Source organism: Lissotriton vulgaris, chromosome 3_1 (genome assembly GCF_964263255.1).
Source record: "Lissotriton vulgaris chromosome 3_1, aLisVul1.2, whole genome shotgun sequence".
In the NCBI taxonomy this organism is placed as follows: Eukaryota; Metazoa; Chordata; class Amphibia; order Caudata; family Salamandridae; genus Lissotriton; species Lissotriton vulgaris.
Genome location: NC_141689.1, coordinates 612,953,304 through 612,979,477, shown reverse-complemented (window position 1 = coordinate 612,979,477; position 26,174 = coordinate 612,953,304). Strand labels below are relative to the sequence as shown.

General features: G+C 43.7%; 1 protein-coding gene across 1 annotated transcript in view; it reads right to left on the bottom strand.

The window, feature by feature from the left end:
• The window catches only part of ADGRV1 (adhesion G protein-coupled receptor V1), a 1,865,288-nt gene that overhangs the window by 1,257,111 nt on the left and 582,003 nt on the right, over positions 1-26,174 (bottom strand). Inside the window, exon 42 of the mRNA XM_086963519.1 lies at positions 16,716-16,854. Coding sequence (XP_086819645.1) covers positions 16,716-16,854 — 139 coding nt within the window. The remainder of the gene's footprint in view (positions 1-16,715; positions 16,855-26,174) is intronic.

Here is a 26,174-nt window from a genome sequence, read left to right as displayed (position 1 = left end):
GCGCAGGGTGCCAGCTGCATTCCTCCCGGGTCAGGTTACACACAACGTGTGCTTTCACTTTTGCTTGTTTGTTTAATTGTGTTTAGAGCTGGCACCCCTGTGACGTGTACTCTGCAGCCCTCACCTGCCGGCTTCTGGTGACCACACGTGTTCCTCTGTCATTGATTAACCCGTAATTCCCACGGCCAGGCCCACAAAGTGCAGGTCACTGAGACGGGGCAGTGCATTAGCGGGCCTGCGCTGTGAGGCTCCGCCAGCAAGTGTGAGCATTAAGGCTTCAGCTGTCAGGCCTCCGGGAAATTAATGAGGCCTCGCTGTTTTGGAGTGAAAGGTCACCAGCAGAGCTTGCTCCTGTGTAACATTTCTGTTTTTTGTTGTATCTAACAAGATTTTCAACAAAAGAAACAAATCTTTTGTGCTGCTTTGAGGTTCATCACAAGCCAGGCAGCCGGAGCTGAGGATTGAATGCTGGATTTTACTTAAGCAATCATTGCTGCATGGAAACACTTCCCAGCCGAAGGAATGTTATTTACCCAGGTTCTGCACTTGTGTTTTTACAGTTATTTGGTCGCATTTGTAGCACTTAAGTTTGTTGGTTTATTGAAAGCGGGCTGCAGTCTCTGCTTCTTTTCCGGGCATCCCTGCGGCATGCAGAGTAACAAAAGAACCACCAGCCGCGAGCTTTAAAAGAACATTCACAAGGGGCAGGAAATTAGATTACCAATAGAAAACACATTCAAAGCCTTATACGAATTTGCTTTGCATGCATTTTTACAAGGAGGGCCCTGCAGACACCTGTGCAGAAATGCACATGATTGTTTTCCCTCAATAAATACACCTGGAGTCCTCGTCTAAATTATTAGATGAATCTTGTCCTTCCGTTGAAAAAAACACTGCAGTAGTTCTCGGGCCATCCTTATGTTTTTCATGGTGATAAAGTGTGTGTATATATTTTAAACTACAAGGACAAGCACTGGCATGTACTGTAGTTCTTGAGCTCATGGGTTTGCAAGAACCGTGCACATTGTGAACCTGAATCGTTCATTTCCAGTCCTGACTTCCAGCTGTAGACCATGTGAGCCGGCGTGGAGGTGCGGTATGGTAAGGATTCACAGCTCCCTTCATGATGCCGAGGCATTTGGATTCTAGTCCGGCAAAACAATGCATTCTGGGAGCCGTAGTCTTGATAGGCTGCAATTTATAACTGCACTAACTCCTAATAAAAACAGAGCTCTTATGTTTCCTAGGTCCGCATGCATGTAACACATTGGCTCAAGGTTCTTGCTTTACAAGCAAAAACCTAGATTTTGTGAGCTTCTCCTACCTGGGATTTATGTAATAATACATTTTGAAAGGTAAGGCCTGCATGATACAAGTTGTTCCCTGGTGATATGAAGCTTCTGGGTTTTTCACTAATCGGTTTTGTGATTTCACACAACAGGAGCGCTGGTGAAAGGAAGCACATGCAACATTTTAGTGGCGGAATGCAAGCACAATCGATCCTCTGCAAAAAACAGGACGTGTATTTATCGTGGCCAAAGATGCGTTGGGACACTGAGAGAGAGCAAAAAAGGTTTGGATTTTTCCAGCCGGTCAAGCATGTGTAGTCTCTCTGTGCCTATCAGATGGAGTCTTCTGTGTGCACTAACATTGGAGCTCAGGCATAGTTTGCTGAAGGGTCTACCCATGATTTCCCAGCATGGAAAGCTGTACCTCAGCACCAGCCAGAGCCTAACAACTTCTTGGAGTTTCTTATTTGTTTAAATGGGTATAATTTCTGATATTTATATATTTCCTTCATCTTCATTGCTTGATTTTGCTCGTGAGTAAGTGTCACTCAGAGTCATTGAAATATCATTCATAATTACAATGAAAGTATGAAAATGCCCAGTATCAAACTGAAACCTTGGCAGCTATGCTATGTCCATTACAATCACTAATTGCATCAAGGCCCCTAACACTACGCTGCAGCAGGTGTACAATCTGCAAACTACACTTTCGTTCCTCATCAGAGCATCACTGCATTTTGCTGCACTTGACTGATGGTTCTTTCACTGCAATGCTGCCAGGGTCTGCTCACTATACAAAAGGCCCTTTACACTGCAAAACATCCTCCAAAGACAATTGAAACTGCTGTGTAAGCGGCCATACAGGAATGCAAGAAGAGGTTTTTAAGTTGAGCCTGGGCAGCGCATGCGCTGCTCTGCGAGGCATGCTGTATCAGAGTATGTTCTTGAAGCCCCACCCACTCTCATTGTCCTTTGTAAATGCTGGCTTCAGATTTATAAATAGGCTGCTAGTCCCTCCTTAGTACCGCCTTGTCTTCATTTGTAACCTCACAAGGACTGGCCCTTTTACTTCTGTTGTTACACAGTGGTTCTTATTTCGTCTGTGAGAACTACTTTCTTTAATGAGTTTCTCCTACGGCAGGCACCACATGCTTTCCTGCAACATTCAGTGCGACATGCACGCTTTTCCTTTTCAAGCTGCCTGGGACAATGGCTGCTTCTTTGAAATGCAATAGGTCTTTCATTTACAAGAATTTGAGCTATTGGCATTGTAAATGACAGTTCCATTTATTTATGTGTTAATTATCAAAACAGATAGACAAAATGCTTTGTCATTTACAATGTCAATAGCTTAAACTGAGGCAAATGTGAGCCCTATAGCAGTGCAAATGCTTGTTTGGTTCAGTTGCTGTGTTAAAAGTGTTGGGGTGATCCGTCAAGCAGGGACTGAGAAAAAAGGGGGTCCCAAAACAATTTTTCCACATGCTATGTTATAGGGATATTTCAGTTTTTCGAACATGACAGCCCGAACCGCTTAACGGAATTACACCAAATCTGGCAACAAGCTAGATGTAGGTCCAAAAAGTGTACTTTTTCTGATTTGGTGTAAATCAGTTCAGTAGTTTTAGAGATATTTAAGTTTAAAAAATATTGATATCTAGGGACGCGAGTCCTTGCAGTGGACTCGTTGATCCTACTAAAATTTGATTGGCTGTCAGCACTTCAACCAGGAAGTGTTGGCAGCCATCTTGGGACTCGATATGAAGTTGAGTCCCACCAAAAAAAAGTAAAAAATAAAGAAAAGTGGGCACGGTAGGAATCCCCTGACCCCCACACCCCCCAAATTTTAAACAAAAAGATGCACAGGCTCCCACGTGTCTTTTTTATTAAGCTCCCGGGTGAGCCAAATCCATGTGGCAGTGTTTTATTAAATATGCGGGAATTGCCCACTTGGCACCACCCTGCCCCAGGACCAGCACCTTTCTGGGGAAAACGATAAAAATGTGGGGAGACCTGTATGGCCTCCCCAACAGCTCCGGGGACCACCATCTACCCGGGGTTAATGTGTTAACAAATCGGGGGTGGCGCGCAGCCCTCCTGCAGCCACGGGGCCACCACCTCCCGGGCCTTTAACTTTAATTAATTGGGGGACCACACAGAACCCCCCACACCTGTGAAATGCACCCTTCCCAGGGCTCAGATAATATAATGAAGGGGTCCATTGCAGTCCCCGTCCCAGAGGACCACCTCCTCGCGAGGGTTAAAAGAAACAAAGGATGGGGGCTGCGCCTCCCCCTCCTGGAGCCATAGCGGGCCCTAGGGACCCGAGGCTGGCTCTGCTATGTCCTGGGGTGCCCACCCCCAGGACATAGCTGTTTACTATGGCTTGACGGGAGATTTATCACTCATGCCGAGCCATAGCAAACTATGCTGCGCTTTGAGCAAGCAAAAGCATTTTGCACTCGCTTGCTCAAAGCGGAGCACAATTGCTTAAACACAGAGGGAGCTGTATGTTAGCAGCTCCTTCTGTGTCAAAGCACTACATGCCCCTGCAGGAGTTGAGGAGTCACCAGGGGCTGTATGGGGCCTTAAGGCTCCCCCCTGCAGTCCACAACTCTAGAAAGTGGGTGCCTTGGGTGGGACATGGGCACCCACAACAAGTGCTTGGGGTCCACGGGGCTAAATCGGCCCTGAAGGGAAGCAGCTTGGCTCTCCTCCCATTTAGTTAAAAAAAAAAATAATTAAAAACTGTCTGGGTCCCGGGGAGATGGGGTCCCCTGGGCTGAATCGCAGCTCCCCTCCCTTATTCAAAATAGTCCTGGCCCTAGGGGATGGGGTCCCCAAGGCGAAAATTGGCACAGGGAAGGGAGGCCACGTGGCATCAAATCGCGTCTCCAAAATTGGTAGGAAATGCGCTCAGGGTGCTCCCTGCCTCCTGAGGAAGTCGGCATTGCCTTTGCATGCACGTAGCTACTGGAAATGCAGCTCCCTGCATCCAGGAGCAATATTTTCATCTGTTTCCCTGTATGCATGAAACAGATGAAAAATAATAAGCAGCTGGTAGCTCCCACCAAACAGCAACCTCCTAAGGGTGGGCACCTTAGGAGGTGTCGGGATTTGGCCCTGGGGGTGGTGGTCCTCAGGGCCATCCATGGCTCCACAGAGGGGTGCACTGCCCCCTCCATTATAATACTTATCCCCAAGGGGGTAGTGGTCCTAAGGGTGCGGGGGCAGCAAGATCCCCCTTTATTTGAATGAATTGGCCAAGGGAGGTGAAGGGCTGTGGGGAGGCAGTGGGTCTGTGGATTATGTCATCAGTGATATCATCTGCGATGTCATCAGTGATGTCATTGACTAGATAGCTGCAGCCTCTCAAGCCATCATCCCTTCCTGAACCGCAATAGTCAACACCTCCCTCCTCCAAGGCTCAATTCCTGACTCGCTCAAGGCTGGCTAAGTTATCCCCATCCCTGAGAACTATAGACCCATTTCTAACATCTCACTCCTAGCCAAAGTTCTGGAAAAATGTGTACAACAGCAACTGAGCCTACAAATCAACAAATATTATTTGTTAGATGACTTCCAATCCGGGTTCAGATCAGGCCACAGCACGGAAACCACCCTCCTCCACATTGTAGATGACGCTCTCCAAGCCCTCGACCAAGGCAAAACCTGTTTCCTAATCCTCCTAGACCTTTCCTCTGCCTTCAACACTTTAACCATCAATTTTTGTCCTGGAACGCCTCAAATTCAGGATGGGGTTGGAGGGCACCGTCCTTGAATGGTTTAGATCCTTCCTCCAAAACCGCACACAGAGAGTCCTCATCAACGTTAATCTATCCGCCCCATCTCCGGTCACAGTTGGAGGTCCCCAAGGATCAACCCTCTCACCTACCCTCTTCAACCTTTACCTTGAACCTCCCACCGAGGTTCTACGTGCCGCTAACATCTTCTACCATATGTACGCCGATGATACTCAAATCTACATAAAAATCTATTCCCCTGAGGAAATTTTCTCCCTGAATGAGGCCTTGAAGCTAACAGTCCACAGGCTCACCGCCAACCAGCTTAAACTCAACAAAATAAAACAGAATTCCTTCTGATTTCTCCACTCAAACCCAATCCAGACATCCAGGGATGGATCGAGAACATCTCAGCACTAAACTGCCCTCCTACCATTGTTAACTCTGCGAAATCCCTTGGAATAAACCTGCACGGCAGCCTGAACATGCATGGCCATATAAACTCGATGGCGAAAACAGCTAGATTCCACCTGAACTACCTAAGAACCTGAAACCCTTCCTCGATGGGTCCGACCTTAAAACGTCAGTACAGGCACTAGTCATTTCTAGATTGGAATATGAATGCTCTACCCTTGCAGGGCTACCCAAAAAATCTCTGGCCCCATTGAAAGTCTGCCTCAACACCGCTGCCAGACTACTAACCGTCTCAAAGAAATTCTACCACATCTCTCCCCACCTCAGAGCGCTGAACAGGCTTCCCCTAGAGGCCAGAATCCAATTTAAAGTGGCCTGCATTACTCACAAAGATCTTTATAAGAACTCCCCTGCATTTCTGGAACAAAAACTCGTGGTTTCAGGTGGACCCAGAAACTTGCCTGCTTCCGGAAAAAAAAACCTACAACCGGGCCTTCACTGGGGCTGCGCCAAGGATTTGGAACTCTCTCCCACCCGCCATCAGAAGACTTCCGTCCTTGGCAAATTTTAAGAAGGAGACAAAAACCTTCTTAATGGGTAAATACCTCGCCTAACGAACACTTTACATTATTATTCTTCTATGGATACTGGGCATTCCCCCAGGAGTTAAGACTATGTATTTTCATGTACAATGTATCTACCTGTTGCAATTTCCTTCCCACATGTAGCTGGGACTTTGACTACTTGTTTCCTTGCATTATGTATCCCCTTTTTTACCAAATTGATCCCTCCCTTGCCTTCGCTCTGTACACCACCCTTAATACTATAAAAAAACTCTAATACCCTCACGGGTCTGGTTCGAGCTCTATAAAATTTTAAAATGAATAAATAAATCACTGATGTTATATATGAGGTCATAGGCATTGCATTAAGGGGGCATAAGTTATAGTTAGCTCAGGTAACTATAACTGCTGAATTTCAATGGTTTTGTACAAGTGAAATCTGAGCCTAAGTATAACGTCCCTGTAACCTTTGGTTTTTAAGTGAATTTTAAAGATTTTTTATTCCTATTGCCTAACTATAACGTCCCTGTAACCATGGCTTTTTTCAGTGAATTTCTAAAGTTTTTAATGTTATTTCCTAACTATATCATCCCTGTGACCTTTGGCATTTTTAGTGCATTTTAAAGGTTTTTTAATTTATTTCCCAAATGTAACCTGTAAACTTTGATAGTGAGTGTGTGAGCGGCTGTATGGGTATTTGAGTAGGTGTGACTGTGTCTGTGTGGGTCCCTGACCGGGTAGGTGAGTTTCTGTGTGGGTCTGTGACTGGGTGTGTGAGTGTCTGTATGGGTGTATGAGCGGGTGTATGAGTAGTTTAGACGGTGTGTGTCTGTATGGATGTATGAGCGGGTGTGTGAGTAGCTTAGAGGGTGTGTGAGTGGTTTTGTAGGCAGTGAGTGGGTGTGTGAGTGGCTGTATTGGTCTGTGAGTGGGTGTGTGAGTACCTATGTGGGTGTGTGAGTGGACTTGTGAGTGGCTAAGTAGGTCTGTGATTTGGTGTGCGAGTAGCTGTATGGATCTGTCAGTAGATGCGTGAGTGGCTGTATGGGTCTGTAAGTGGGTGTGTGAGTGCCTTATGGATGTGTGAGTGGATGTGTTAGTGGTTTTGTAGGATTGTGAGTGGGTGTTTGAGTTGCAGTATGGGGTTGTGAGTGGGTGTATGAGTGGTTATGTGTGAGTAGCTTTGTGAGTAGATGTATGGGTGTGTAAGTGATTTTGTGAGTGTGTGAGTGACTGTATGGGTTTGCAAGTGGCTGTGTGGGTCGGTTAGTGGATGTGAGAGTGGCTGTATGGGTGTGTAAGTAGCTGTTAGAGTGACTGGGCAAGTATAGAACCTCACCTGCCAGTTTATTGAACTAGAGTCCTCAGTTTTGCACAAAAAATGTCTACCGAACTTGAGTTCTTTCTACTGGTTAATTAGTAAGTGCTACCTCATTGGGTAATTGTCTAGCGCATTTTCTACACTACAGCTGCGGAATGGACCAGGAGAAAATGTCTCCAGTCACCTAGTATACGGTTTGCTTCAGCAATATGATTTTCCCCATGAGCGTCTTCTTCCACAAATGTGTGATAACATGAATCCTCCTATGGAGAAGAAGACGAGACTACAAAGAGGTGAATCGCCAACAAATAAGGGTACTTCCTCTTAACTACTTCTTTGTTTGGTTGACTTGTCCTCATATTCCTCTGCATCGAGAACACATCACCATAATCAACAGGAAAATGTGCTCTGAAGATCTTTTGGTAAGCTGTCCATCAACATGGGAAAAGTCGGAAAGACATTGGCCTACTACTAAGGTGGACAGGCCGAACGAGCAGAGCTTTTAATTGATTTCGCGTATCTTTTACACTTAGTAATTAAAAGGGAAAACCATGGACTCTCCTCTCTCCAGGGGAATACAAGAAAGAATCCACAAATAACAGTCACTACAGAGGAGACTGCACTTCCAGGAATCAGCAATGCATTGAACTGCAACAAGGATTTCAGATCAACCAATCATCAATCAATTAGGATTTATAGACCAAAGCTAATCACCCGTGAGGGTATTCAGGCATGTGTTCTTGCTGGCTAGGCTCTTTATTTGATATATTTAATGGCCCGGCTTGCACCTCAGCTCAGATTGTATCTGTTTCTCTGCGCACAGTGGGTTATGATGCTTTTTATTTGGGTACTTCAGTGTAAGCTGCTCTGTCTTCAACTGTGTCTTTTTCCACCTTATATATGTACACTCAAAATAAATCTCACATTCAAAGCTGCAGCTGAGTTTTGTGAGGCTTTTCACCTGGGCAAATTGAACGCTTGTACAAGCCTGCACCCCAAGACTCCTTGAACCCTGTCCTAACCTGCACCCCAAGGCTCCTTGAACCTGACCTAGCCTGCATCCCAAGACTCTTGGAGCCCTCTTCGAGCTGCCCTGGCCTGAAGAAAGCTGCAAGGGACACTCAAATAAAACATGCTCTCTCCAGTCCGTGCCACAAATCTGACCAAACCCCCCCCCAATACTGCCCATACATATGAACAAATAACTCTCAGAAGGTCCATCCCCCACCTGGCTCTCTCTCATAAGATCCCCACAAAAACCGGCCATGAGTGAGCTGCACCAATAAGGTCCACACTCAGATCCACAGCTCAGCCCCGGGCCCCACAGATGCCCGCTTTCTTTTCACCCTCCCTTGGAGGGCACTGAGCCAGCAGTAGTACCTGGCCTACTTGATGGAGACACCGCTCTTGTCTGCAGATTATCAGCCCCAGCAACTAACACCTGTAGCAGGCCCATCTGGGTGGAAGCAGTTCCAGGTCCTGTCCGGACCACCCTTGACTCTGACATCACCACATGACAGAAATTACATTCCATAGTTAATAATACACCGGCCGAAGAAATAAAAAAATCCGGAAATACATACAGGTTTGTGCTAATGAGGCTTTTGGGTGTGCCTGTGCAGTTGATTTAAAATATTGCCTTGTCTCAGAACAATAATGCGGTTCGTTTACACCGCCTATAGTCAAAAAATAGAATTTAAATAACTAGTTGGCAGATGGTAAGAAGGTATTTCATATTTCGGACCTTTCAACTGTGTGGAGTGGCCACAGCTTTCTATTTCTAAGGGCCCGGGTGACACATATATCACATGCCCAACATACAGCACACATATCACATACACCACATATACTACACATACCACATACACCATAAATAACACATTTATCATTCATACCACATACACCACGTATACAACATATACCACTTATACATTATACACCATATGTACCATGTATACCACATACACCACACATACCACATACACCACACATACACCATATATACACCACACATACACAACACACACCATACACCATACCACATACACAAAAGATACCAGATATCAGAGAAATATCGTATGTAGGGGTCATATTTTTATCTGCATTTGAATCTATGTGATTTCTTAGTAAGAGATGCTGTGCATTACTTGATAATGAACCCTCCCAGAGTGTTCTGCCCTCCCAGGGTGGTGCCCTTGTGTGACCTGCCCATGCAAATGGGCACGTGAACACACACTTTTTTTTACCCTCCCCTTTTCTCAGTCCCCAGTTGATGGATCACCCCAATGGACAACTAACATTACTGGCACACTTTTCGGGTAAAGTTTCATGACATTTCGTGAAACGGTGCCAAAGTTATAGGCAAGTCAAAAAACACTTTTCCTATGCAAACTAGGTCCCAAACATAACTACCTGCTGGCGACAGGCAGTAGGTATAATGTAAGTATTGTCTATATATGTGTGTGTGTTTGTGTGTATATATATATATATATATATATATATATATATATATATATATATATATATACATACATACATATATATATATATATATATATATATATATATATATATATATATATATATATATATATATATATATATATATATATATATATATATATATAACCTACTGGCGGTCGCCAGTAGGTAGTTATAGTTAGGATTTTTTTCAATGTTAAATCTCAAAATTCTATTTGGAATAACTTTGGCACCGGTTGACGAATCTGCCTGAAAATTTCCTGAAAATAGCCTCGCGGCGCCCCGGTCCTTCCCTGAAAGTTTGGGGGGGATTCGTCAAGCGGGGGCCAAGATAAAAGGGGGGTCCCAAAACGCGTTTTCCCCATGTTAATTTCCATAGGGCGGTCGATTTCACTTTTAGCCCGAACGGCTGAATGGATTTCCACCAAACTTGGCAAAATTGTAGGGACTGGTAGCCCGATGTGCCTTTGCTATGTCTCAAGATATGTGCTCCACTGGATTTTGAGTAATTTAGGTTCAAAAAAATATATATATCTATAGCAGCGCACCGGTACGCGCACCGGTGCGCGTACCGTGCGCGCCACGCGACTTGCGTGAGGAAAGCTGATTGGCTCTCGGGTGTCTGTAAACATTTTAAACAGTCCGGAGCGGCCGCCATCTTGTGTCTCGGTAAAATCGAGACACAAGAGGTGGCCAAAACAAAGAGGGAAATGACCATAAGGGGGCAGAGTAGACCCCCCCTTGACCCCCTAGGTTTGATGTGGGGGCCATAAAAGGGCCCCGCGGGCAAAAAAAAATAATTTTTTTTTGATTTTCGCAGGGGGAGCGCCCGGTACGCGCACCGGTGCGCGCACCGGTGCGCGTACCGGGGAGTGTACCATGGGGAAAAAGAATGACAGTTTTATAAGTAGCTGTTTAAAAAAAAAATGTTTTGTTGTTTTTTTATACATACACATACATATATAAATGCATATGCATATATATATGCATATATGTGTATATGTGTGCGTGTAGAGAGAGGTAGAGAGGTAGAGGTGTAGAGGTAGAGAGGTAGAGAGGTAGCGGTAGAGAGGTAGAGATTAGTAGAGAGAGAAGAAGAGAGAGGTAGAGAGGTAGAGAGTAGAGAGTGAGTAATAGAGAGTAGAGAGTGAGTAGTAGAGAGTAGTAGAGAGCAGTAGAGAGAGTAGCAGAGAGTGAGTAGTAGAGAGTAGTAGAGTGAATAGTAGAGTGAGTAGTAGAGAGTAGTAGAGAGTGAGTAGTAGAGAGTGAGTAGTAGAGAGTGAGTAGTAGAGAGTAGTAGAGAGTAAGTAGTAGAGTGAGTAGTAGAGAGCAGTAGAAAGTGAGTAGTAGAGAGTAGTAAAGAGTGAGTAGTAGAGAGTGAGTAGTAGAGAGTGAGTAGTAGAGAGTAGTAGAGAATGAGTAGCAGAGAGAATAGTAGTGAGTAGTAGAGAGTGAGTAGTAGAGTGAGTAGTAGAGACTAGTAGAGAGAGAGTAGTAGAGAGTGAGTAGTAGAGAGTAGTAGAGAGTGAGAAGTAGAGAGTGAGTAGTAGAGAGTAGTAGTGAGTAGTAAAGAGTGAGTAGTAGGGAGAGAGTAGTAGAGAGTGAGTAGTAGAGAGTAGTAGATAGTGAGTAGTAGGGAGTAGCGAGTAGCGAGTAGTAGGGAGTGAGTAGTAGAGAGAGAGTAGTAGAGAGTAGTAGAGTAGTAGAGAATGAGTAGTAGACAGTGAGTATTTGAGAGTAGTGGAGTCGGAGAGAGTAAGTAGTAGAGAGTAGTGGAGAATATTCCAAAGTTTGGCACAGCACCACTTTCACAATGAGTCCAATCAAATCATATCACTTAGAGTCCTTATTGAAGCGCTGAATCTTGGTGTATATTCAAATGCTTTTATTTTCCTTAAGTTTATGTACCACAGCCAGCCGAAAGGTTTCGTTCTGTACAACAGAACTTCTTCAGGGCGTTCTTATTTCCTTCAAGTTATGTCGGTATCCAGTTGTCATATAACTAGATATTTCTTCCAAATGTTAGACGAGACATAAGTATATTCTTATTCAAAGTGACTAGGTATCAATTTTACCCACACAATTCGGGCAGACTTGAGTAATTTATAGCATCCTCAAAGTCAGTCTTTCAAAAATTCCAAAGTATAGGACATGATAATCCAAATCCAAATGTTTCTCAAGAAAAGTCATTTACAATCGTTTGGAATATCGGTGTTTGGGCAGATATGATCCAGGGACCCCCAGTATGCAAGGGGAATTAGTCCCCCCTCTGCAAACGCGCCAGTGGCCTGCATTGCAGAGAGGTGTAACAAGGGTGTGGCCTCATTACACTTCTCTGCAATGCAGCACCCTCGCGCATACTGGAGGCTCCTGGTGGACTAGTTGACCCCAGGGACCCCCAGTATGCAAGGGGAATTAGTTCCCCCTCTGCAAACGCGGCAGTGGGCTGCGTTGCAGAGAGGTGTAACAAGGGGCATAGTCTCATTACACCTCTGCAATGCAGCCCCTGGCGCATACTGGAGGTTCCAGGTGGGCTAATTGGCCCCCAGGGGCCCCCAGTATGCAAGGGGAATTAGTTCCCCCTCTTTAAACATGCACGGGGGTTGCGTTGCAGAGAGGTGTAAAAAGGGTTGTGGCTTCATTACACCTCTCTGCAATGCAGTCCCCTGGCGCATACTGGAGATTCCTGGTGGGCTTTCAGGTCTTATATAGTTAGGAATTAGCATTAAAAAAACCTTTGAAATTCACTGAAAAAACCATAGGTTTCACACCAGTTATAGTTAGGAATTAGCATTTAAAAAACCTTTGAAATTCACTGAAAAAACCATAGGTTTCACACCAGTTATAGTTCGGAATTAGCATTTAAAAAACCTATTAAATTCACTGACAAAACCATAGGTTTCACACCAGTTATAGTTAGCAGGAAATTTTACTGACATAAAACCATTGAAATTCCCACGTTATAGTTAGTTGGACTCACTATAACTTGCGCGCCTGCAATGCACTGCTGATGACATCACATATTACATCACTCATGACATGGTCAGTGACATCACTCATGACATCACTGATGACACCATCCTTGTGACAGAGTGACAGACCTAATTTCAGTGTAATGTAACGCTTGAAACACATATTCATAAATAGAAACAAACATTTTCAAAAAAATGGAGGTACCCAAACCAGTAACAACAACCAATTCAGTAATTCCACCATCTATATACACATCCACTCATTCACCAACAGTTCTATATAGTCACTCATATATATACTCACTCATCATATGTAGTGATACACCTATACATCCTGTTACACATCAGCAGTCATCCAAAAGTTACTCACACACATACTCACACATGCAAATAAACTATTGAACATCCATTTATTTGCATATACATTTATACACACACTACCACCTTAATTCTAAGGAAACTTACACATACTTACTCTCTTAAACAATCACTTATAGAAACACATACTTATTTAAACAGGAACTCCTACAATCTCTCACTATATATACTATACTCACTTATATACATCAATACTCACATATACTAGATTAAAACATATGTCGTTACTAATGAAGACACTAGTGAGACAGTCATTCACTCACTAACACACACATATACACACTCATCCACCCATACAGTCCTGCACATATGCTGTCTTCAAAACACATACAAACAGTAAGTCAGTCACCAACCCCTGCAGCCACTTATACACAAAGAGAAACACTGATACAAACATTTAAATATTTAAACAATACTCGCTAATATATGTATTCACTAAGATACACTTAATAAGCCAGTTAACCAACCAATTTTTTTTAAAAAAATCATCCATTTACATACTTATTTAAACATTTATTCTTCCATCGACCTTTACAAATACATATATAAAACAAATTTATTTTTCAGAAAGACACACATTGACTGGATGGTGTCATCAGTGATGTCATGAGTGATGTCACTGACCATGTCATGAGTGATGTAATATGTGATGTCATCAGCAGTGCATTGCAGGCGCGCAAGTTATAGTGAGTCCAACTAACTATAACGTGGGAATTTCAATGGTTTTATGTCAGTAAAATTTCCTGCTAACTATAACTGGTGTGAAACCTATGGTTTTGTCAGTGAATATATATATATATATATATATATATATACATATATATATGTGTAATCCTATATTGCACCAGAATTGTCTAGCACAGAGGTGGATTTCTTAAGAGCATATTGTTCAACAGCAAATGGTGTCACTCAAACTTAGATAAGCCAATGACAGAAATGAGAAATTCCTGTGCCCCATGCTGAATGTGTTGGTGGACAGAAGCAACATGTGAATGACACTACCACAGACTAATTGATGAAGAGTATGACCAAAAGTCCCTGCAAGTAGGCATGAATAATATATTTATATTTTTTAATTAAAAATAAAAGTTCTTGGCTTACGTCGGACCTGGATTCACAATTTGGTTGCAATGTCTTGTTAGCTGCCGAATAGGGATTATTCCAAAAACTCGTAATGAGGCTCACAGTCTCAGAGAAGCAGCAGTGTGTACTGAATTGCAAGTGCACATCATGTATTGCAGTGCACTGCTTGGACTACATCTAGAACAAAACTGTGCCATACGTTCTTAATGTTATGCATTACATTGTATTGCAGCCTCAGAAAGAAAACAACTGCAAGAATAACGAAATATTAAACATGAACTCTCAAAGACCATGTTTAAAAATTTTGGCTAAAACAATACCTAAAATATGGTACATTTCTATCAGACGAGGCACCAGACCGCCATATTTATTCGCCCTGGCCATGGTGCCATTGGCAGCCTGGGTGCGCATTGAGGCACAGATTAGAGGTTTTGAGTGGGACCCGGGTCTGTCTGACAAGATCGCATTATATACGGATGATGTTCTTTTTTTTCTTACAACATTAGATAGATTGGGGCCACGGCCTCTGCGGATCATGCCAATATTCGGGGAATCGTCGGGGTTATATATGAACCCCCGTAAATCAACACTGTGGGTACTGGGAGATCGGGTGAGAGTGGGCACGTGGGTGAGAATGGGCATGTGGGCATCCACGAACCAGGTGGCAGTGGGGGGCCTCAAGTACCATGGGGTATTCCTGTCAGATGTGATGGCCATCTCTTCGGAGCGAAACTTGGCACCGGTTTGGGAGCGTGTTTGTGCAGCTATAAAGACCTGGTCACATATGCCCTTGACAATATACGGCAGATCAGCAATTTTTAAGATGGTTGCGCTCCCTCGTTTGCTATACAAGCTACAGAATCACCCGTACCCAATCGCATCTAGATGGTTCCGGCTGGTGAATTCTGTGCTGGGGCAGTTCCTGTGGGAGGGGGGTGCAGTACGCGTAGTGATGCGCACATGCTTTCTCTCCACTTACTGCGGAGGACTCGCAACCTCGGATATCCTCTCATACTACCAGGCCTCGCACTTATTGGTCCTCAATGAGAGGTGGTATGGGAAAAGGGGGGACCCGGCCTATGCATTGGAGCGACGCCTTATGGATGCTCACACTCTGCACACTATTCTTTATTCAGCGCCGTTGCGGGTGTGCTGTCACCAGTCACGCAGGTAGTATTTCAAATCTGGTGGAAGTCGCTGAGAAGAATGGGGTGGTGGAATACCCTGACCCAAGAAACTCCTCTAAGGCTAAATGGGCACCTGCCTGACCTGGCGGCCCTGCAGGGCTTTTGGGGCCGGGATACTATAGGCATCTCAATCTTGGGGGACGTTGTGAGGGATGTGTCACTCAAGTCCTTCCGAGATTTGCAGGGGGAATTTTGTATGCCCCGGTCCCAGTTCTTTTGGTACCTCCAACTCCGCTATACACTCTCCCCCAGGCTGGAGGGCCCGGAATCTCCTCCAGAATTTAGCCCGTTGGAAGCGAAGGTCTTCATGGGGGATCTAGAGACCAAGAAGATCTCACGCATCTACCAGTCCCTAGTCACTCACTGCTCCCCCACACTTCAGAAGCTTCGGGGGGTATGGGAAGTGGATGTTGATTGCCTCCGCGGAATGTCTTCGGTGTGGCCGGGAGGAGGGCACATTTTTGCATACTGTCTGGCAATGTCTATCACTTGATCGATTCTGGAGGGGGGTGCTTTCCTGTCTGTCGGAGGTCTTGGTGTGGACACTCCCACATACACCACAGTTCGCCCTGCTTCATGTCATGGAGGGGATTGGGGGTAATGTATATAAAAGACATCTTATGCAACTGGGCCTCACATTGGCAAAACGTGATATAGCCAGGATGTGGAAGGATTCACGGCCCCCTCGGTGGCCGCCTGGAAAAATGGCCTGGACTTTTGCATGGGGCTGGAACAGCCAATCTTTGCTGCCAGGGGATGTCCACGTAAGCACTATAAAATATGGAAGCGGTGAGCGGATTATAGGGTCTGTGGCTGGAGCCTCCCATTGTGCGGACGATCTCCCAATGGAGTGAGGGCTGTGCCCGGTTGGTTGGACCTGGTGCAGAGAGGAGTGGGGGGGTAGCCTGGGATGTCTGTGAATCTGAACTTATTTTTGTTTCTTTTTACCGTTAGCTTTTCTCTTTTTGTCCTATATTACCAGCTCATGGACTTTGCACAACTTGGGGGTGGTGTGGGAGGGGAGTTTGGGGGGTTTTAATATCCAAATTGATACACTATGTTAGGTGTTTTTGTTGTTCATTTGAAAAGGTCAGATGCTTTCTTGCTTATGTACAATTTGATACTGCAGTTGCCTCTGGGGTACAGAGCCCTGCGATATATGTGCAATTTGACAATAAAATCTGTTTTAAAAAAAAATATATATATGGTACATTTCACTTTCACCCTGCTGAACAAACGCCTAAAGGCACAGTGAAATAACATAGCATTCAACTGAAAGCTCACCTTTGAGGTAACATTGAAGTCTGTCCCCAGATGTGCACCTAGATTTTGTGTGTACAAGAACACAGACACGTTACCATATGTTCCCTTATTCCTGTATGCAACAAGCGTCAGAGATCCCTGAGTTTCATTGATTTCAAAACTAAAAAAAAAAAAAGAAAAAGAAACAATGGATTACAATAGATGTCATGAAATGAAAATTGTGATTTGCGCAAATTATAAAGAAAAATCTACACCAGTTTAATCACGTGTTAGCATGTCTGCAAAACAAAACCAGGAAATTCTATGGCCACAAGATTTGTAAGTCAATCTTTACAAAGGATGTGATGTTACGGACAGAGCTGCTGACTTTGGAACAGGGCAACCAGGTTTGGTTCAACATCCTGTGATTCTGGACAAATCATTTAATCTCCCCCCATGCCTAGGAAACATGAATGTGAGCTTGTGTTCATGTAAAGTGCTCCAATATCTTTGGGTCCAGATCAAGCTGTATTAAAATTGCAATAAAACAAAGCCAAGGTAATCAAATTCTGATAGAATCTTTTGCAGGCTTGAAATACACTGTTCTTCAACTGGGAAATTGTACTCCTATGTAATGTCAGCGCCTGGGTTGGCAGCAGGTTACCTATTTTAGGGACTCCACGTGGTGTGTAACAATGAGGCCTGGAACAGAAACACTGGAAACATGTTGGAGGGTTACATCGGTTCTGGGGCCGGCAGTCTCTGCTGAGTCCGCCACAGCCTTCCCCTCATTTACTGTTTATAAACCACGTGGTACAGGGATTATACTAAAGCACACTTAAACCTGGGAGGGTATTATTGAAACCCTCGACGGCTAAATACATACATAATGAGGTCCGTGCATTGCAACAAACAACTAGACAGATATTACATTCCTCCCCAAAATGCAGAAAATACCAAACATGATGAAAAATACACATCGCATTAGGGCACAGACTCAGCTAGGGCTAATAATACAGTGAAGAAGACAAAAGTCACAGTTGCCCTTCCAGAAGTGCAGCGGGTGTGAATAGATCTCAGCATACCTGGCTAGAAGGTTACCTGAAACCAAAGCACACCATCACACCAGGTGATCTTGGAGACGGTTCAACAGTGGTGGAATAGTGCCCAGTCCATATATAGTGCAGATATCACAGATAGGCTGTGGGTCCGCCAAGACTGGTGTGGGGGCTTCTTTATGGTTTGGACTGGAAAGTGGATCTTCCTTCTTTTGTTGCAGAGGGCCTGGCGGACATGGAGTACATGCAGCTGGATCATCTAACATGTCCTGTGCTTCCTCGGAGATCCCTTCATTATCTTGATCGGTTAACACCACCGGGGGATGAAAACGCTCAACCATGGATACATTCCTTGTGACTTCTTCACAGCCTCTCAAGGTAGTCACTTTGGTATTGTGCATGTGGGTAGTAGTCAATGGCTGCAATCTCTTGCCCTTGGAAGAGTGTACCATTATCCACCTCAACTCCTTGATAAAACCATGAGTTGCCATCACTTTTTCCAGCTTTGCAATCATTTTTGTCCCATTCAACGATGACTGGATCTTGACTTCCGAGTATTTGGAATGATCATCTATAAGCACCATGGTGTGCCTCCCATCTGGCAAACTCCCAAAATCCAAGCTCACACATATCCTCGGTTGCTGAGGTCCCCTCTCCGTTACCACAGGCACCGGCAGACTAATTTCTTCTGATGGATGTCACTACATACAGGGCCATACTAGCGTTTAAACCTGCTCGTTCATCAAGGGGTACCATACCTTCGTTTGTAGGTGGCTCTTAGTCTTAACCATCGCATGATGCCCAGTATTGAGCCAGCTTCACTGCCTGGTACTTCAGGCTGGCCGGGATAATGATTCAATGTCCTCATTGAGGCACCGATCTGAGTCAACGCTGAGTTCACAACAGACATTGAATAAGCTCTCTAGGATGTGGCGTGCCTTCGGGGTGTACTGACTCCACTAGGCCTTGAGGGCATGCCACTTCCTGGCTCTTACAACTTCTTGGGCTTTTCACAGACACTCATCTTGTCTGGTGGCTTGACAAATGGTGTCCAGAGACATCGGCATGGGGTTAGAGCGGACTGACACAAGCCTCTGTCTTATCGGACTCTTCCTCTGGAGTAGGAGCACAAGGATGCCGGGAGAGGGAGTCAGCTGGGTTTTGAGATCCAGGCTAGTATTCTACCTGGCAGTTGTACTTTTGGAGTTGGAGCATCACGTTTTTCAATCCGTGTTGGTGGCTTGGAAACAGTGCCGATGAACAGTGGTATTAGAGTCTTGGAATTGGTTGTCAAACGGTTGCCCATAGATGTACAAGTTAAAATCCCCCCCAGTGTATCGCAGTTGCCTCTTTTTCAGTTTCAGAGTATGTCTGCTCAGTGTCTGTGAGGGATCTACTTGTGAACGCCAATGGGTTCCTCTCCTCTTCCTCACAACCCCATTGCATCAATATAATCAACAGATATGGAGGTATCCTTTCAGGGGTCAAAATATACTAATGTTGTTTCCTCTGTCGGATAGTCTTTGGTTGCTCGAAAATCCCCCTCTTGCTCCGGACATCACTGCAATGGTACTGTTGTCTTTGTAAGGTCTTGTAAGTGGTTGTGTTAGCATTGTCAGGTCCTTGATAAACCTGCCACTGTAATTGACATTGTCTAGGAAACTGCAGATTTCTGACACAGATGTTAGTGGAGGGTTTGTCTTTGATGTCACGCACCTTTGCTGAGTCCAGTGCTACTCCTTCTGAGGAGAATAAATAGGCAAAACTATGCACTTTCAGCTTTAGAAATTCATACTTGCTGTGATGCTGGGTCAGCCCTGAGTCTTGAATAAGTTGGAGCACGTTTCTGAGTCATGTGTTATGCTCGGGGATTAATTTTGTATAAATCATGATGTTATCACTGATGCTGACAACTGCAGGGAGATCAGCAAGAAGTTCATGATTAACGTTCTGAAAAACTGCCTGGCACTGGATATGCCAAAATTCAAAGGCTTGTCCTGCCATAGGCCCATTTGGGTAAAGAAAGTGGTTATATATCGGGATTCCTCAGCTTGTGTTAACTGATGATAGCCAGACTGCAAATCCAGTTTTGAGAACCAGCAGGCCCCACTGAGTTTACTGAACAGATCGTCGATATCAGGATTCAAGTCCCTCTTGAAGGCAACATTTGGTAGACGCGTATCAACACATATGAGTATTTCAACTGACTGCTTGAGTTTACTGGCAACTGCAATAGGGAATACCCACGAGGCGGGTCCTGTTTCTCTCTCAATAATCCCAGCTGCTTCAAGCTTATTTAACTCCTTTTCAACCTGGGGTGTCAAATGAAATACAATCTGCATGCGACAGAGGGATATGGGCTATACCGAAGGGTCTATATGTAGGATTATTTTGTGGACTTCCAGACATCCCATCCCTTGAAATACCTTGGGAAACTCTTCACGGATGTGTCTAATCTCTTGAAAGACCCCAAACACAAAGTTCACAATACCAAGGGCTTCTGCAGCTCGGCATCTAAGCAGAATGCTGTGGCCTTCTTCAGCTACATAGACAAGGGCCAGTACTGACCGCGACACATAGCTGAGGGTCATCCTGAATTTCCCTCGCATGATTGGCGGCTGGTCTTTTGCATAAGCAAACACAGTGAATTTTGACTGATGAAGGCATGCCCGGGGGTGCATTATCTGGTATGTTTCCGTTGAGGTTCACCCAGCCCCTCTGTAACATCAGGGCCACAATCGATATTCTGTGCAGTGGGGCAACACAGGCTCAACACTGCAGAGCTGCAGGGGTATGGCCAGGCTGCAAAATCTCTTGGGCACGTGCACTGCACACTCGACCAGAGAGTGCAGCCGCCACAAGGCAGGGCAAACAATGATCCCGTACTCGTTGCCAGTGTAATGTTGGCAACCTCGGTTGGCAGCAGGGCGCCGATCATAGGGACGCCACATGGTGTGCAATAATGAGGCCTGGAACAGAAACCCTGGAGACATGTTGGAGGGTTACAACGGTTAAGGTGCCGGTGGTCTATGCTCACCCTGCCCTAGTCTACCCCTCATTTATTGTTTATAAACCACTTAGTACAGGGGCTATACCAAAACATACTCATGCCTGTGCAGGAATCACGGAAACCCCCTGCGGCTAAAAACATACATAAAGAGTTCCGTGAATTGCAAAAAAACAATTAGACTGACATCACACTCCTAGTTCACTACCACTGGTTATCATCATTCTATGAACAACACATATTTTTTTTTTGCTTCGTAGCGACAAACATTAAATGCCAAAAGCACAAATGGAACAAGATTTTAAAAAACAAGTTTAATCACCGGTATGAAAATTCAGACTTGTATTGTAAATGCCTGAGCAAAATAAATTATCTTGCAAAATGATGAGTAAAAAGAGTCGTTTTTAACTTCAAATAAAATATTTATAAATTGTGAATCGAAAAATTATCATCATCTAGTGGCATTCATAGCTGGGGGTCACTGGCACAAATGAGATGTGAGATTGTTCGTTTCTTTTGGTAAAAGCTATGCTGTACTGCTCATTCTCATGCACACTGATACTTTGGGGTGGGGTAATTACCTTGGGCCCGATTCACAAAGGGCCTCCGCAATCGTGATGAGGGTACTACAATCGTGACAAGGGGGCAACTCTTGTGACGGGACGTCTGAACTGCAGGTTCTCAATGTGAATGTCCTGCCATGAGTGAGGGCTCCCCGTCACAACTGTGGGACCTCCACCTCAAATGGTCGTTTAATGGGGGATGGATTCAGTTATATGTGGGTTTTTTTCTGAGATAGCTTCTGGACATCCAAGCAGTCAAGCTGTGAGGCTTGTTTTGAGCTGAGTGGTATCCTGGCATGACTCAGGTTTTAGGTGCAGATCAGTGCTATTTGTATTGATGTTCGCAGTTGTTCAAATCTGTGAACTATATTTCCAAGGGTTTCATGTAGATGATGAAGATTATTGGTGAAAGGATAGAACCTTGAGTTATTCTGCAGGTTACGAAGGTAAATTCAGGTTTGGAAGATGATGAATTGACCAACTGTGTTCTTTTTTTCAGGTATGAGTTTAACCATCAAAAGTGCAGTCATAACCAATGCTGTTTTGTAATGCGAATGGGATTACATCTTTTTGGGAGGTATCTTTCAGTGATTGAACTGTTTGTTAGTTTCTCTTTTTCAAAGGGACCTCAGGGAAGTCAGTATGAGGTTGTTAGGTAAATATTAGGTGATGATATGAGGGCAATTAGATATCTGATTTGTTTTATTTTGTCTTCAATGAAATTATTGATAGCTGACCACGTCTCTACAGAGTTGATAGTTACAGGACATGGTGAAGTGTTTATGCAGTGCTTTATGAGTTTAAGTAGTTTCTTGATTTTGCTGGAAGAGGTACTAATGTGGTGCATGTTTTGCATAACCTTAGCTTCTCAATTAAATTTCCCCCAAGCAGCACTGTAGTGTTTTTGGTTGGTGAGACTTTGCCACCTTTTCCTACTGTTGCTCTGTGCATTCCAACTCATATCCTGTTTTACAGCATGCCAGGTGGGTCACCGACTGCAAGATCGGTAGAGGCTATGCCTTCCACTCTCATAGTGAAAGACACTCATCATATTTAGATGTCCCCATCAGGCAGACCAGGGTTTAGCTGTCTTCAGGGTATCAATTTAAGCAGATATGCTTTTAAAGGTAGAGCCATTTTTGATGTAGGCTTGTCAGTTATTTATTTTTCTAGTAAAATCTCCAGAAGTTGGAATTTATTTGTGAAAAAAAGCAATGACCCCAAAGTGCAGGGAGTTTTTTCCCTGCATCTAAAAGTCATTGAGGAATGTTCCTACCTGCAGATGTGCTAACAGGTTTAAGGTATTTTGAGGTGGAACCAGCTGAGGATCTTTCTGTCAGAAATACTCTGGAGAGAGAGAAATCTGTTTATTTAGACCATGGTCTCTAAACTTCGAGTTCATAAAAATTATAAAACATTGCAATCCCAACAATAACAATTGATGCGTAATGGTCTCTAAAATCCCACAGTTACTTTTCTGAGCTGCTCTACTTATACATTTATAGCAAGCCATAAGATACCATTGGCTCATATTTTTCAGTATTTCCAATTTAAAAAGGATCAGTAAAAAAATGTTAAAAACATCTTAACTTAGTAAAACAATCATTACAATCTTTAAAAAGCCCTTTACATACATCATTATTATTTTACAAAAGTTAAAACCATTTAAACTAAACATACATCGGTCTTTCACATTATGTCCTGCAAAAGTAGGTAAAGAATGAATCACAATACTTTTTTGAGTTTTTCCCTGGCCAAACGATTTACACCTCTCAGATAATTCCCTAGTGCAATTGCAGTATCCAATTTTTCCATTTTTATCAGTAGAATAGCAGCTTGCCCTCGTGAATTTATGCCATATTTTATAAATAATGGCCGTAAAAACTGCTTTCTCACTTCTAAACTTGTAAGGCAATCTAACAGTGTGTGCATGATATCACACTTCATCTCCAGTCCACACTTACATCGACCGTCAGGATATAGCATTTCTGCCTTTAATCTCCCCTCCAATAGCCAAGGGTTAATTCCAATTCGGATTTTTAAAATTTCCCATCTCAATCCGTAGTTCGGCAGGGTTTCTAAGTATGGATACCATGCATCATTTTCCCATGCTTCTAACATACATTGGACCGACTTTTTCTTTCTCAAATATTTTATGTCCTGGTTTCTTGATAGCTCCCTTCCTTGTGCTCTAAGTAGGCCCTTGGTGAATGCAATTTCTACAGGATTCTGGTTGACTCTCACCTTTAAGCTACCGGATACCTCCTTTATTTTCCTTTTTGCCTCCGCTGCCCATTTTAGGTTGCTATGCCGGATTTCATTACTGCACCAAAGGGACACCTTCTGGGTTTCCTCTAGTAATTGTCGTTTCCAGAACCTTGCCACTGCCATTTTGGCCTGAATGTTCCATGCTATTGTTGCGGTCTCTAATCTAATTGCCTGAATCATCGCTGACTTCGGCAAGGACAGAAGCATTTTCAACACCTTACCTTCGTCTCGATCCCAGCCCACTTTGCCGCTGAAGTGGAGAACTTCCACCCCATACAATACTTGGGGAGGGATCATTGCTTCATAAGCCTTTAACATGGGTTTATGCGACCGGTCCCCATAATCTCTATTAAATTTTTTCAACCCACAAATAGAGGATGATGCTTTTGCCATTTGGGCTTCAATATGTATATCCCATTTTAAGGAGCTTTCAAACCATAGGCCTAGGTATTTATATTCCTTTACAGTTTCCAATTTTGTTTTGCCTAGGTACCAGCTAAAACTTTTAGACCTTTTACCAAAACATAGAATTTTTGTTTTATCCATATTTACTACTAAAAGTTTAGCCTTGCAGTAGTCACTAAATACATTTAATTTTCTGTGTAGCCCTAGCTCTGTTTGGTCAATAATTACTAGGTCGTCCGCGTATAGCAGGCTTGCCACCTTCCTGCCACTCATTCTTGGACTAGCACTTCTTTCGACTTCCAGTGCTGCTGGCAGATCTGCTAAAAAGATAGAAAAGAGGAGTGGGGCCAGGACACAACCCTGTCTTAGCCCGTTTGCTATATCTATTTTCTTTGTCAGTCCCCCTTGAGTATCTTTAATTACTTGAGCCCAGTTCTCTCTGTGCAGTTCTTTTAGGATTGCTAGTAGACCCACTGGGATTTCATATTTAGTCAGGCACTCCCATACCTTCCCACGGTCCACCAAGTCAAAGGCTGCCCGGAAGTCGACGAAACAACAGAACATGTTCCCCGTTTGTTCCGTCGACTTACGGGCAAGTGCCCACAGGGCATAACAGTGGTCCACCGTGGAGTGCCCTTCTTTGAATCCCCCCTGTTCTACCGGGACAATTGAGTTCCCTTCTACCCAAGTCTTTAGTTTGGCCAGCACTATCTTAGTAAATATCTTCTCCCCAATATCTAACAGGTTAATTAACCTGTAGTTTTTTGGGGTGTGCTTATCACCTTTTTTATGTATGGGCCTTATTATAGCCCCTTTCCAATTATCAGGGAACCTTCCAGTGTCTAAAATTACTCGGAACATATTAGCAAAAAATTCCGCCCACCAGTCTGTTTGGGTTTTAATTATCAGTGCCGGGAGGTTGTCGGGGCCTGCTGCCCTTGTTAATTTCAGGCCCTTTATCGTTTTTTTAACTATAGAGACCGTGAAGTCAAGTTTTATATCGGCTACCAGACCGCTCCAATCTGTGTGCCGATGCTCTTCCCGGTAACTCCCAGGTTTATATAAATCCTGTAGGTATTTCTCCCAGGCTGCTTCCTCCACAACACAGTTCATTCCAGCCGGCTGATGATCTGCTGCTGAATGAACTAGTTTCCAGAACTGGCGTAAGTTCTTTGACTCGATGGCCTCTAATAACTTTTGCCAACAACTTTCTTTAAATTCCCTTTTTGTCTTCCTAATTAACATGTTATATTCTCTTTTTAGGGATAATAATGTATTTCCACTTCCCTGCCCACCTTTTAACAGTTTACGGCGTACCATTCTCCTCAATTCTCTTTTCTTTTCTCGACATTCCCTTGTAAACCAACCTCCTTGTTTCTCCACCTTTAAACTGTTTCCTTTAGGATTTTTTTCGCCGGATCTCAATCCTTCGCTGAGGATTTGGACTATCTCCTCAATTTTCCCTACGTACCAGTCCAGGCCCTGGCCGTTTACTGCATCCAGATCTAAGTTCTGTTGTAGTTGCACTAATTTGGCCATATATTCTTCCGTTAACCTGGTTGTACGTCGCTTAGGGTAATCCATCCTTTGTTCCATAACTTGGGTACAAGGTTCTAATTGTACATTTGGAAACTCCAGGACTACAATATTATGGTCACTTCCTTCTCTGTTCAGGATCATAAACCCTGTTATTAGTTGGAAACTCCAAGGGGACACAAATACATAATCAATTGGACAATTTTGAGTGCCCACTTTAAACGTTTTTTTTGCTGGACAGTCTAAGGGGAATCTTCCATTTAGACAGAAAAGATTTTTTGTTCCCAAAAAGTTTCCCAACTGGGTATCCTTAGCACTTGTTATACAATCTGGAAAAATTGCTTGCGGTATCTCGTAGGCCTCTAGTAATTCTTGAAACCAGCAGTCTACATTTTTGGGATGCATTTTATGATTAAAATCTCCCATTAACATGATCACATCCATACCATACTTTTCACAGATCGTATCTATATCTTCTTTAAATAACTCCATTTCCCCAGCATATACCTCTACAGTATCCCATTGCATATAAACATTTATTAGCAATATCATATTCTTTTTCATACATCCTGATAACGTTATTCTACAGACCAGTAGCCATTTACATTTTACAGTAATTTCTGTCACCTTTCTCACAATTTTGGTTGACACCAAGGTCATTATT